General features: G+C 36.5%; 3 protein-coding genes across 3 annotated transcripts; all 3 read right to left on the bottom strand.

Moving 5' to 3' along the window:
• Positions 1-634: 634 nt before the first annotated feature.
• On the bottom strand, positions 635-1,765 carry LOC141816764 (cytochrome P450 CYP72A616-like). The gene is made up of 4 exons (XM_074704497.1): positions 1,755-1,765; positions 1,116-1,269; positions 791-1,029; positions 635-692 (listed from the first exon to the last, which is right to left on the bottom strand). The coding sequence occupies exons 1-4, from the start codon at positions 1,763-1,765 to the stop codon at positions 635-637; spliced, it is 462 nt and encodes a 153-aa protein (XP_074560598.1).
• Positions 1,766-2,456: 691 nt separating this feature from the next.
• Positions 2,457-4,684, bottom strand: LOC141816765 (cytochrome P450 CYP72A616-like). Its single transcript, XM_074704498.1, has 5 exons — positions 4,243-4,684; positions 3,920-4,149; positions 3,595-3,833; positions 3,122-3,500; positions 2,457-3,034 (listed from the first exon to the last, which is right to left on the bottom strand). The coding sequence occupies exons 1-5, from the start codon at positions 4,514-4,516 to the stop codon at positions 2,612-2,614; spliced, it is 1,545 nt and encodes a 514-aa protein (XP_074560599.1). The 5' UTR covers positions 4,517-4,684; the 3' UTR covers positions 2,457-2,611.
• A 6,715-nt stretch (positions 4,685-11,399) lies between these two features.
• On the bottom strand, positions 11,400-13,630 carry LOC141816766 (cytochrome P450 CYP72A616-like). Its single transcript, XM_074704499.1, has 5 exons — positions 13,281-13,630; positions 12,958-13,187; positions 12,633-12,871; positions 12,160-12,538; positions 11,400-12,072 (listed from the first exon to the last, which is right to left on the bottom strand). The coding sequence occupies exons 1-5, from the start codon at positions 13,552-13,554 to the stop codon at positions 11,650-11,652; spliced, it is 1,545 nt and encodes a 514-aa protein (XP_074560600.1). The 5' UTR covers positions 13,555-13,630; the 3' UTR covers positions 11,400-11,649.
• Between the last annotated feature and the right edge of the window lie 1,372 nt (positions 13,631-15,002).

A 15,002-nucleotide genomic window follows, 5' to 3' on the forward strand; every position in this document is an offset into this window, starting at 1 on the left:
GGAAGAGGAGTTCGTCGGAGAAGATCTGTTCGCGGGAGCTCAGTTGGACGGAGAACGCGCGGAGCTCTTGGCGTCGCAGAACGGAGAGAGAGGCCGCCGGGAGGAGAGTTCGCTGGAGGAGGAGAGGCCGCCGGGGAGGACAGTTCGCCGGAGAGGAAGAGGACGCCGGGAAAATGATTTCGCAGCGAGAGAGAGGAGAGGGAGAGAATCGCGCAGGAGGAGAGGAGAGGGGAGAGAATCGCGAGAGAGAGCAGATCTGTTCGCGCAGGAGGAAAAAAAATGCGGCGGCGAAACCCTAATACTATCTACCTAGCGACGGAATTTAAAATTTTCCGTCTCTAGGTACCGACGGAATTTTAATTCCGTCTCTAGGTAGAGACGGAAAATAAAATTCCGTCGCTACATTTTAATTGCTGACAATATATAATATTTACGTATCGAGGCTTTAGAGACGGAAAAATAATTCCGTCTCTATTCCGTCTCTATTTAGAGACGGAAATATATATTTCCGTCGTCAGAGAGGGAATTAGAGACGGAATTATTTTTCCGTCTCTAAAGCCTCGATTAGCGACGCGCACAAAAAATCCGTCTCTATATGCAGCGACGGAATATATTTCCGTCGCTAATTCCGTCTCTATTCCCTGGTTTTTTTGTGGTGTTTCATTCTAGTGTTAATTCGGGTGGGCAAAAACCTGAACAATGCAAGATACCAATTGTACTCTGTTTCTAACAAGGATTACAACGAATCAATCGAACTTTTTGCAGATGTATATTGTGGATCAGGACTCACCTGAAGAACGGTATATGTGCAAAAGAAAGACTGTCGGCGATGAACACAGTTTGCTCATTCTGAAGCTGGAAAATTTTCCTTCCTTCCTCAAAATTGCTACCGAAAGCACTCCGGGAAATGACGTCGCCGGTGAAGTTCTGGAATTCGACGAAAACATCTATCTCTTCACCTTTCGCCGCTGTCTCATCCCATCGGCTGACCAGCTCATCACAACAAGCAGAGAAAGCAGGCAGCATGCGCTGCATAAAGCAAGAAAGAGTTACTGAGTAATTTCAACAATCATATAGGCGATGCATAATTAACTTAGCGACGATGGATCAATCACCTTGAGCTTCTCTATATGGAAAGCGGGGTTCAATATCTTCCTGTGCTTGGCCCATTTCTCACCTTCGTGACTCACCACGCCTCTAATAAAGTACTTTACAAGATAATTCATCTTTGCCTTCCCGATCTCGCCGGTCTTGTTGGCCAGAACTTCTCTAATAAAAACTTATTTATACCTGTTCAATACACATAAGATTAATTAAATGAACAAGTTTAAAAAATTCTTTAAACTAAATAAATAATTTTGAAAGTATACGTGTATTTAACTTGTTAATGTTTATGAACAATATTAATGAATCATATTTATCAATAAAATTTTTATTGAAATACTAAATAAATAAATAAAATTTTAAAATAAATAAAATTAAAATATAAAAATTTCAAACAATCAAGTAAGCTTATATTGAGAGTTTGATAACATCTAAATGAATCAACCTCAAATCAAATTTGAATCAAGCTCAAACTAAATTCGAATTAAGCTCAAACTTATAAAAAAAAAAAATAATCAAATTAAACTTGAACAATTATTTTAATATCTTGATTTATTTTATAGCCAACTTGAGTTGATTACTTTATTAAATAAACTTGAACACCGTGAAAAACTTGACTTGATTTAGTCAAGGCCCTACTAATTATTAACCCTCCTCCCATCTCTCATTCCGCTTTGTGCCCAATATAAAACCTCTGCTGTTTCCTTTGGAGGGGCAACAGTAGGTTGTCGCAGGCTGACTTGATCTGTCCGAGTCAATAAATACTCTACTCCTGTTGTTTGTATGAAATCCTGAAGTTAATCTATAATTACATTCTTGACAAATAATAAGTCCACAAGAAAAAAATAATCAAGATTTTAGATCTCTAGGCGATTAAACTAGGAGATAATTAATTTTAAGATTAAATAGAGAAAAATTGTCTCGTGGGAAGACACAAAACGCATGATCCTCCATGAAAAAGTTCTCAACTTTTGATGCAAAATTAAGAAATTTGGACGACCATACTTTTAGAATGTGACTACAAACTTTATCGTTTACCAAAGAAATACAATCTGCAAAGTTAATTGTTATCACCAAAAAAAAGGTGATAAAGTTTTAAAATTATTAATTGCTCGTGATAGATGACTGTAAAATTTAAACAAAGATTATTCTTCCACACCTAAACCTTTCCTTATAGAGTTCAATTATTGATGTGAATGAAAACTCTTAATAATTATTATGTTTAGACTTCAAATAATTATTAAAGTACGTCCATAACATACTAAGAGCCCAATAACTTAATAAGCTTTATTTGATAATATAATTTACAAAACTCATTTTAATTTTTCAACGCTTTTCTAAATCCAATAAAATACATCGAAAGGCTTCGATCCATTATTAAGTAATAATCCTCAGCATGATCATACACATGGAAGAAACACTAACAATGCAATCATAAGATTATTACAAATTTATCAGAGAAGTATATATATATTAAGATTGATCGATGGAAGGATCGATATGGTTTTCAAAGCCTACGCAACCTGATTGGAGCACCATGTTGAGGCTTGAGAGTGAAAACAAGGTTGGGAGCATGAGTGTAGGAAGGCGAAAGGTCAAAGGAGAAGCGTTGAAGGATCAAACATAGTGCCAACTTGGCTTCCAGCAACGCGAAGTTCTGGCCGATGCAGACCCGGTGGCCGCCACCGAAGGGGAAGAAGGCATTCTTCTCTGACGCCTTGTGCATGCCCTCCGCGAATCTTTCCGGCTTGAACTCGTCGACGTCTTTGCCCCAGAAATCTGGATCATGGTGAACCTGAAGGTAGGACACGAAGAGCAGGACGCCTGGAGGGTACACTACGTCCCCAATTTTTGTGCTCTTGAAGACCTGCCGCGGGGTGCCGATTACCGGCGGGTAGAGTCGCAGAACCTCGTACAGAATCATCGTCACCTGCATATGCCACATCAATCTTACTTGATAACATGCATGGAGGAAATCCCTGCAGACTGATCCAGAATCGAAATTTATGGTGCTTACCGTCTTCAAGTGGCTCAAGCCATCAAAAGTAGGTTTCTCTTTCCCAAAGGCTTGCAGAACCTCCTCGCGAGCCCGTTCTTGCCAATCTTGATGCATGCTCAGCACAACCATCGTCCACGTTAGCAAAAGGGACGTCGTCTCTTGTCCTGCGAAGTAGAACAGCTTGCATTCTTCCACCACCTCGTCCGTCGTCATCCCGGCGTTCCCGTGTTCTCGGAGGTGTTGCAGATTGGATTCCAGCAATAAGCCGAGAAGGTCATCGTTCTTTGCGGTGCCCAATTTCATACTCTCCTCCCTCTTCTTGATTATGCTCAATAGAATCCCTCTCACCTCTTTGTCGATTGCTTTCATTCTAGTGTTAATTCGGGTGGGCAAAAACCTGAACAATGCAAGATACCAATTATACTCTGTTTCTAACAAGGATCACAACGAATCGAACTTTTTGCAGATGTATATTGTGGATCAGGACTCACCTGAAGAGCGGTATATGTGCAAAAGAAATACTGTCGGCGATGAACACAGTTTGCTCATTCTGAAGCTGGAAAATTTTCCTTCCTTCCTCAAAATTGCTACCGAAAGCACTCCGAGAAATAACGTCGCCGGTGAAGTTCTGGAATTCGACGGAAACATCTATCTCTTCACCTTTCGCCGCTGTCTCATCCCATCGGCTGACCAGTTCATCACAACAAGCAGAGAAAGCAGGCAGCATGCGCTGCATATAGCAAAAAAGAGTTACTGAGTAATTTCAACAATCATATAGGGGATGCATAATTAACTTAGCGACGATGAATCAATCACCTTGAGCTTCTCTATATGGAAAGCGGGGTTCAATATCTTCCTGTGCTTGGCCCATTTCTCACCTTCGTGACTCAGCAAGCCTCTAATAAAGTACTTGAACAGATAATTGATCTTTACCTTCCCGATCTCGCCGGTCTTGTTGGCCAGAACTTCTCTGATTTGATCAGGATCCGCGATGAGCGCTCTCGGATTAGGTCCCATCCAATGGAAAGTTACCTTGTTCTCCTTTCCTAAAAGAAAATTTTTCAATCCAATTTAATCAGCAGGAGTTATATTGCATGGGAAATGGTGAAGGGAGGCGATCGAGTTGTATGGATGCTGACCATGTGCTTCAGCGGCGCGTCTGAAGAAGGGAGAGACGCGAGGGAAGATGGCGTGCGAGAAGGGCATGGGCTTGCCGCGGGCCTCCTCGGTAAGCCGTACCATCTCCTTGAGGTCGCCACTGATGGGGCGGTAGGAGGAGCCCTTGAGACCCTGAGACCGGAGCGCGCGATCCAGGCGGCGCGGCTTCCAGAACGCCCAGTTCAGCATCCTAACTGCCCAGGCCGCCACCAGCAGCGCGGCCAGTCCGCCGTACACGGCGAGCCACAGCTCCATGTCTACAACTCCAACAGCAAGACTTGAAAAAAATTTAGAAGATTGGAATGAAGCTTCTTTTTCCTTGGAGATGGAGATTGGTGGTGGTGGATAGAGATTATATATGCGCTCTGGCTAGGATGGAAGCCAAATCGGAGAGTGTAACGGTGATCGCAGGGCTGACGTCTGTAAATTTAGAGTTGTATGGAACGAAGACGCAACGAACTGTCCGCCAAAAAAAAAAAAAGAGCGAGAAGGTTCGAGACAGTTGACTCAGCGGATTTGATCATCTGATTCTATGAAAATTTTTGTATGGATGATCTCTCTTTCCCCCACCGCAAGTAATGCCATTTGGTTAACTTTTCTGAGCAAAATATCCTTCCTACAATAATTAATTATAATTTTTTAATTTATTTTTTTTTATAGACGATCATAAGATCAAAATCATGTTAAACGGTTAGGATGACAGATTCAATATTGTTATTATAATTTGGTTAACTTTCACGGGGCATCTAAATTTAATGTTTTTGAGAGTCCGATTGCCTTGATAACATAGACTTGATTATGATTTGATAGTTTGATGGTTTGATAACTTGGAATTGTCGGCTGAACACTTTAAGAATTTTGATTCTTAATTTTAATCATTTTAGACTGTTATGATTTATGATTCTAATCATCAATATGATTGTTCACAGTTCACGATGTTTCAAAATCATTATTATTTTATTTTTAAAAAATATTTTAAAATTATAAATTTATAAAAAAATAAAAAATATAAAAAAAATTTATATTTATTTAAATTGTTTTTCTTTTTTACCTTAGGAGATGTGTTACTCACTTCTTTTTTTTTTTGTTTCTGTATTTTTTATATTCTTTTTGCAGATCTTTTTGCCCCCGGGCGGGGCATAGCTGAGTTGGTTATGACGCAGCAGACTTGTACAAGGGTTTGAATCTTGACGTGCCCCCGGGCGGGTCTTGACGTGCCCCCGGGCGGGACATAGCTGAGTTGGTTATGACGCAGCAGACTTGTACAAGGGTTTGAATCCTGACGAAGTCAGGCAATACCCTCCTGCGTCGTGACCAACTACAGTTTCTTGATTTACCTCCTCACAGATGGTCGTATAAGGTGGCGACCCACTTAATATGTTATGTTGGGTGTAGATTCGACCACGGGCCAGGTCCAGCCCAGACCCGGCTCGAAACCGGCCCGGGTGGCCCGTTAACCCGGTTAGTCGGGCTGAACCGGAATCGGCCAGGCAGGATGCCGGGCCAGTTACGGTTAAGGGGTCTGACCGGTTTGGATTTTTTTTATTTTTTTTTCAACGGCTAAGATCATTTGATCGTTTTTTTATCAATGGTTATGATTTAATGTCTGTCTAATACATTTGTATATAAAATATATTTATTTTTATTTAATTAAATTATAATTTAACACGTTGTTACTGAAGATCGAACCAGAACATCCCTCGACACAAGCGCATATACTCACCACTGTTATACAACGCCTTTTGTTTATAAAATTAATATATATATATATATATATACTATATTTATATTTGTTTAATTCAAATCCATTTTAAGACGCTGTTGATGGGGAACGAACGCAAATCTCACCGGTCTTGGAATACACACCACTAAACTACATCGACTTTTCTCTTTTTTTTTTCAATATTTCTTTTATATAAATTTTAAATTTTAAATTTTTTAATATAATAATCTCGAACCGTCGCGAACCGTCGTGAACCGTGAATCGAACCATGAACCGGCGGTTCTGAACCGTGAACCGTAACCGTCTTGGGTGGTTAAGTTTAAGGGTCGACCTGTCATGAACCGTCGAACCGGCAGTTCCGAACCGTTGAACCGTCGGTTCTGAACCGTGGTCGGGTCTAGTTGACATACATGATAACTGATGAATATAATTAAGAAGATAATAAAAAATGAATATCAAGAAAATATACATGATAAATTATGTTGTTATCCCTTTTGATTATATTTTCATGTACATCTCTTTTATCTCTATTTTGTACTTTGTGCTTACTCTCCCTTTTCTTTGACCTTAAACTAATTGTTGAGATATATGCATAACACTATTAGAATTATTTCAGAGATATATATACATGTAATCAGGTTATTTAATTTTATTCTATATTTTGCTATGACATTATTACAGTTCACGCGTGATAAGCAAAGCTAACATCATGGCAAGTCTAGTTCGTGTGGGGCGTGACATTCTTAATAACTAGAAATTGATAGTTCTGAAAGGACTAAATCGGCGGTTTGAACCGTCGATTCACGATTAATTTCGGACAAGAATCAGAATTGACTCATCCTCAATTTTTGCCCATTTAACCTGGTCAATGGGTAATCGATCTATTGACTCTGTTATGATTTTAGATTGGATTTGATTTGGACCTGGTCTGAGGTCGGTTCTAGGATAACAAAGTTTTATCTGTGTATTTTTTTTCAAGAAAAAATTTGTAGGATAGTTTTACAAAGGGTGGCAATATGCTTTTATCATGTAATGCACAAATCAATAGGGATGATAATTTTCTTCAAATTAACCCAATGGAGGATTCGATACTCAACTCGAATGGAGGATATGAAGAGATTTTTTGATACTATTAAATAATTGGATATGAAGATTTTCAGATTCAAGTATGGAGGTGGATCTAGTAGTTAGAATCTTATCAATATTCGACTTGAATACTTGATTAAATTTTATATATAGAGAAAGTTTTGTTACCTTCACATTTATCCGTGAGCAACTAATGAACATCTAGTGTTAATTATTTATTTTCAATTTTCATTTCCTTTAAACTAAATACTAAATCATAAATTATAAATTATATAAATAAATAAATAAAATGTGAATATTATAAATATTCAGCATATTATTTATATTATTTGTCTAAATTTAAATATTATAATATAATATTATTAATATTAATTATAATTAAAATGTAATATCGTATATTATAATGATATTGAAATACAAGTATTTTTAAAAATAAAAATATATTATAGTAAGATAAAAGAATATTTTATTTGATGACTCGAATGAAAAAGGACTTCTTATGATTTTAATTTTACCCTATATCATATGTCATTTCCATGGTAGTACATCTCAAAAGTCCGAATAATGCTACTGGGAAATTAAAGCACCATCTCCGAGTCCAATATTTTTACACTAAATGCATCGCCGGGCCCACTTACAAATTGATGCGTGAGACAATGCTTAATTATTTAATCTTTATTATTGTTTCGGTATGGAAAACCTGATCCCTTCGTATCATCCAGAAGACTGAGAATGCTCTACCAGTTGGTACGGTGGATATCTATAGGTGACGTTACTATAACAATCATGGTATCTATCGATCTTCAACATACACATGTAAAATATCTGGTTGGTTGGTTGATTGACTTAAAGTGCCGCTGTATTGAACGGACTCTTCCATTGTTTATCTTTTTGTCAGATCATGTAAGACAGTCCTGATGTTGATCGGATGAAGATAATCTTTTACTACAATCTAGAAGAGCGAGAATCCTTAATTTACAAAGCAAATTTTGATTTGCTCTATGACTAAAATAAATAAATGATTGTCATCATTTCTTTATTAACTTCAAGACGTAAGATAAATTTATCATATTATGTTGTAAACCAGAATAATTAATTGGTTTCAACATATATGAGATAAGGAATGGATACAAGTGAATCATGTTTTGTTGACTTGGGCTATGTCAATTGCTACCGGATCCACCTTCTTTAATAGAGTCGGGTTATAATGGATCAGACATGTGCTTGCCGAATGAAGATGGGACATACGAAACTTGATAAATCAATTCCTCCATGCTTTGCGAAACCCTTGCTTTCTTGTTGAAATAGATCAATCGAAACGTAAAAAGGGGGCTAAGGCGTATCTCACCGTCAATCCTCTGACTCTCAAATCAAAATTGAAGAAGAGAATGGAAAAAAAAAATGAAGAACAATAAGAGAAGACTTGAAGTCAATTGTGCATGTCTCTCCTACTGAAATGATTACCTTGTATATATTTGTGATGGTGGTGATATTTTACATTTCTTCATGTGACATCTTTGTTCCAGCAAGCCAATATTGACTTAAGACATAGAGCATAGGGCTCCAATAAAATTGAGGCCCCTAAATTTTTATATTTTAATATTATATATATATTTTAAAAATATTACCTCTTAATTTTAGATTAATTTAAAAATCATCAAATTTTAATTTTAAATTATTCTGATTTTATTTATTATTGATTTTAAAAATTATATATCTTATTTATATTTAATCTTCTATTTTAAAATTTTCGTCATAAATTTGTAACGGGAATCTATTGTGACAAGAATCATCTCTCTATAAATTTTCCCGTCACAAATTTTGTGACGAGAATCTGGACCGTTCAATTTTAAATTTTAGATTAAATCCAGGCCAATTGAATCGGATGACGATGACCTGGATTTAATCTTTTATTTTAAAATCGAACAGATTCCCGTCATAAATTGGCAATATGTTGTATCCTTTTCTTCTCTCATTACTTGATGATTTCATGTGCTTTTTTCTCTCATCAATTATATTATGAAAGTACATCGTTTTTCCTCTCATTGATCATCTTCTTTCCTCGATTGCTCATACATCTTTTTCCCCCCTCATTGATCATTTTCTTTCTTCGCTCATTCTTCCTCTTTCAAAATAAGAACAGAAAATAAGAATTTTTTCATTCATTCCATAAAAAACAGTATGTATGTTAGTTTTTTAATATATTAAATTGATTTTGAATATGAAAAACACATGAAAAAAATAAAAGAAATTATCAAACTCAAAAAGTGTACATTATAAATGTGCTAACTCAGAAAAAATAATTGAAACTTTAAATGAAAAATCAATTAAATTTTTGTTAAAAGATAATATTTTTTAAATAATAATAATAAATTAATAATCAAAATCCAATATTAAATTTTATATATTTTTAATGCATGAATAACTAATAGAATACTATTGATAATATTCTTTAATATCAAAATTAAAATTAATAAAATTTTATTTTCAATAATATCTCAAAAAAAGATAAATAATACAGTAAATTTGTCAATTAAAAAAATTATTATCAAAACTTAAATATAAAATTTTAATTAACATATTTTATATATATATAAAGTATTTTAAAAAATTAATATTAATTTATTTAAAAAATTGCCTTAGGGCTTCGGAATTGATTGAGATGGCACTGCAAGCGGCATGCCTGTAAATATCTTAGCTCCTTTTTCTGGTAAAGGGCGCTTGTTTCTTGCATTGGTAATTGCCATTCGTTTATACCATCAAGCCTTTTAATGCTGATGCCTGTTTTGTAAATGACACAATTCGTTGTTAAATATGACAAAGCTAACCTATTGGATGAAGACCTCTAATGACTGTCCAACTCCATTAAACATGGCCAAAAGCGATCTATCAAATTCTCCACAAGTGTTCTTGAGCTCTTCCGAGTTCAACCGACTATAAATGATGTGGGTCCCTATTGACCAAGTTGAGGGCACGCTAGGGAACTTATGTTGATTGAGTCCAAGAGGCATTACATGGAGTCTATGGATCGGGTCAAAATTGTGCCACCTACTACTATATTCACTTCCCTATCGACAACAAATGTATACTTTAGAATAAATCATAATGTTCATGAATGAGCATGTAAAGAAAATATTTAGTTAATAAATTCATGCCATACAGTCAACTTGTTTGGTATTCACTTTGTGGATTAATTACAATCCAAAACTATATGAACTATTTATGGAGAGGACAAAGTATTGGTAGAGTTATAAAAGAATCGAATATTCATGAATAAATTTGTTATTTGATTTGATAAAAAACTATCCGTTCAATACATATAAGATTAATTAAATGAATAAGTTTAAAAAATTCATTAAACTAAATAAATAATTTTAAACGTACACGTGTATTTAACTTGTTAATGTTTATAAACAATATTAACGAATATATTTATCAATAAAATTTTTAAATTTTAAAAAATTCAAAATAAATATATTTAAAATATAAAAAATTCAAATAATCAAATAAGTTTACATTGAGAGTTTAATAACATCTAAATGAATCAACCTCAAATCAAATTGGAATCAAGTTCAAACTAAGTTTGAATTAAATAATTAAATCAATTTTGAATAATTATTTTAATATCTTGATTTATTTTAGAGTCAACTTGAGTTGATTACTTTATTAAATAAACTTGAACACCGTGAAGAACTTGACTTGATTTAGTCAAGGCCCTACTTATTAACCCTCCTCCCATCTCTCATTCCGCTTTGTGCCCAATATAAAACCTCTGCTGTTTCCTTTGGAGGCGCAACAGTAGGTTGTCGCAGGCTGACTTGATCTGTCCGAGTCAATAAATACTCTGCTGCTGTTGTTTGTATGAAATCCTGAAGTTAATCTATAATTACATTCTTGACAAATAATAAGTCCACAAGAAAAAAAAAATAACCAAGATTTTATATAGATCGCTAGGCGATTAGACTAGGAGATAATTTTAAGATTAAATAGAGAAAAATTGTCTCATGGGAAGACACAAAACTTATGATCCTCCATGAAAAAGTTCTCAACTTTTGATGCAAAATTAAGAAATTTGGACGACTATACTTTTAGAATGTGATTACAAACTTTATCGTTTACCAAAGAAATACAATCTGCAAAGTTAATTGTTATCACCAAAAAAAGGTGATAAAGTTTTAAAATTATTAATTGCTCGTGATAGATGACTGTAAAACTTAAACAATGATTATTCTTCCACACCTAAACCTTTCCTTACAGAGTTCAATTATTGATGTGAATGAAAACTCTTATAATTATTATGTTTAGACTTCAAATAATTATTAAAGTCCATATCATAGTAAGAGCCCAATAACTTAATAAGATTTATTTGATAATATAATTTACAAAACTCGTTTTAATTTTTCAACCCTTATCTAAATCCAATAAAATACATCGAAAGGCTTCGATCCATTATTAAGTAATAATCCTCAGCATGATCATACACATGGAAGAAACACTGACAATGCAATCATAAGATTATTACAAACTTATCATAGAAGTATATATATTAAGATTGATCGATGGAAGGATCGATATGGTTTCAAAGCCTACGCAACCTGATTGGAGCACCATGTTGAGGCTTGAGAGTGAAAACAAGGTTGGGAGCATGAGTGTAGGAAGGCGAAAGGTCAAAGCAGAAGCGTTGAAGGATCAAACATAGTGCCAACTTGGCTTCCAGCAACGCGAAGTTCTGGCCGATGCAGACCCGGTGGCCGCCACCGAAGGGGAAGAAGGCATTCTTCTCAGACGCCTTGTGCATGCCCTCCGCGAATCTCTCCGGCTTGAACTCGTCGACGTCTTTGCCCCAGAAATCTGGATCATGGTGAACCTGAAGGAAGGACATGAAGAGCAGGACGCCTGGAGGGTACACTACGTCCCCAATTTTTGTGCTCTTGAAGACCTGCCGCGGGGTGCCGCTTACAGGCGGGTAGAGTCTCAGAACCTCGTACAGAATCATCGTCACCTGCATATGCCACATCAATCTTACTTGATAACATCCATGGAGGAAATCCCTGCAGACTCATCCAGAATCGAAATTTATGGTGCTTACCGTCTTCAAGTGGCTCAAGCCATCAAAAGTAGGTTTCTCTTTCCCAAAGGCTTGCAGAACCTCCTCGCGAGCCCGTTCTTGCCAATCTTGATGCATGCTCAGCACAACTATCGTCCACGTTAGCAAAAGGGACGTCGTCTCTTGTCCTGCGAAGTAGAACAGCTTGCATTCTTCCACCACCTCGTCCGTCGTCATCCCGGCGTTCCCGTGTTCTCGGAGGTGTTGCAGATTGGATTCCAGCAATAAGCCGAGAAGGTCATCGTTCTTTGCGGTGCCCAATTTCATACTCTCCTCCCTCTTCTTGATTATGCTCAATAGAATCCCTCTCACCTCTTTGTCGATTGCTTTCATTCTAGTGTTAATTCGGGTGGGCAAAAACCTGAACAATGCAAGATACCAATTATACTCTGTTTCTAACAAGGATCACCACGAATCCAACTTTTTGCAGATGTATATTGTGGATCAGGACTCACCTGAAGACCGGTATATGTGCAAAAGAAAGACTGTCGGCGATGAACACAGTTTGCTCATTCTGAAGCTGGAAAATTTTCTTTCCTTCCTCAAAATTGCTACCGAAAGCACTCCGGGAAATGACGTCGCCGGTGAAGCTCTGGAATTCAACGGCAATATCTATCTCTTCACCTTTCGCCGCTGTCTCATCCCATCGGCTGACCAGCTCATCACAACAAGCAGAGAAAGCAGGCAGCATGCGCTGCATATAGCAAAAAAAGTTACTGAGTAATTTCAACAATCATATAGGCGATGCATTAATTAACTTAGCGACGATGAATCAATCACCTTGAGCTTCTCTATATGGAAAGCGGGGTTCAATATCTTCCTGTGCTTGGCCCATTTCTCACCTTCGTGACGCAGCACGCCTCTAAGAAAGTACTTGAACAGATAATTGGTCTTTACCTTCCCGATCTCGCCGGTCTTGTTGGCCAGAACTTCTCTGATTTGATCAGGATCCGCGATGAGCGCTCTCGGATTAGGTCCCATCCAATGGAAAGTTACCTTGTTCTCGTTTCCTAAAAGAAAAATTTTCAATCCAATTTAATCAGCAGGAGTTATATTGCATGGGAAATGGTGAAGGGAGGCGATCGAGTTGTATGGATGCTGACCGTGTGCTTCAGCGGCGCGTCTGAAGAAGGGAGAGACGCGAGGGAAGATGGCGTGCGAGAAGGGCATGGGCTTGCCGCGGGCCTCCTCGGTAAGCCGTACCATCTCCTTGAGGTCGCCACTGATGGGGCGGTAGGAGGAGCCCTTGAGACCCTGAGACCGGAGTGCGCCATCCAGGCGGTGCGGCTTCCAGAACGCCCAGTTCAGCATCCTAACTGCCCAGGCCGCCACCAGCAGCGCGGCCAGTCCGCCGTACACGGCGAGCCACAGCTCCATGTCTACAACTCCAACAGCAAGACTTGAAAAAAAATTGAGAAGATTGGAATGAAGCTTCTTTTTCCTTGGAGATGAGATTGGTGGTGGTGGATAGAGATTATATATATATGCGCTCTGGCTAGGATGGAAGCCAAATCGGAGAGTGTAACGGTGATCGCAGGGATGACGTCAGTAAATTTAGAGTTGTATGGAACGAAGACGCAACGAACTGTCCGCCAAAAAAAAAAAAAAGAGAGAGAGAGAGAAGGTTCGAGACAGTTGACTCAGCGGATTTGATCATCTGATTCTATGAAAATTTTTGTATGGATGATCTCTCTTTCCCCCACCGCAAGTAATGCCATTTGGTTAACTTTCTTGAGCAAAATATCCTTCCTACACTAATTAATTATAATTTTTTAATTTATTTTTTATATTTATTTAAATTGTTTTTCTTTTTTACCTTAGGGGATGTGTTACTCACTTCTTATTTCTTTTTGTTTCTGTATTCTTTATAATTTTTTTGCAGATCTTTTTCATCTTTACTTATAGGATCAAGGATGTTACATGTTCATCCACTCAATGTGTTATGTTGGATGTCAGATAAAATAAAATTATAATGTGAATAATATTAGAAAATAAAAAATTAAGGATAACTGATTAATATAATTAAGAAGATAATAAAAAATGAATATCAAGAAAACATACATGATAAATTATGTTGTTATCCCTTTTGATTATATTTTCATATACATCTTTTTTATCTCTACTTTGCACTTTGTGCTCATCCTCCCTTTTCTTTGATCTTAAACTAATTGTTGAGATATATGCATAACACTAGTAAAATTATTTTAGAGATATATATACATGTAATCAGGTTATTTAATTTTATTCTATATTTGCTATGACATTATTACAGTTCACGTACGATAAGCAAAGCTAACATCATGACAAGTCTAGTTCGTGTGGGGCGTGACATTCTTAATAACTAGAAATTGATAGTTCTGAAAGAACTAAATCGGCGGTTTGAACCGTCAATTCACGATTAATTTCGGACAAGAATTGGAACTGACTCATCCTCGATTTTTGCCCATTTAACCTGGTCAATGGGTAATCGATCTATTGACTCTGTTATGGTTTTAGATTGGATTTGATTTGGACCTGGTCTGAGGTCGGTTCTAGGATAACATAGTTTTATCTGTGTATTTTTTTTGAGAAAAAATTTGTAGGATAGTTTTACAAAGGGTGGCAATATGCTTTTATCATGTAATGCACAAATCAATAGGGATGATAATTTTCTTCAAATTAACCCAATGAATGATTCGATACTCAACTCAAATGGAGGATATGAAGAGATTTTTTTATACTATTAAATAATTGGATATGAAGATTTTCAGATTCAAGTATGGAGGTGGATTTAGTAGTTAGAATCTTATCAATATTCAACTTGAATACTCGATTAAATTTTATAT

The sequence above is a fragment of the Curcuma longa genome, unplaced genomic scaffold (assembly GCF_044706935.1).
Source record: "Curcuma longa cultivar G26 ecotype Majalengka, Jawa Barat unplaced genomic scaffold, ITB_CL_G26_1.1 contig_18083, whole genome shotgun sequence".
Classification (NCBI taxonomy): Eukaryota; Viridiplantae; Streptophyta; class Magnoliopsida; order Zingiberales; family Zingiberaceae; genus Curcuma; species Curcuma longa.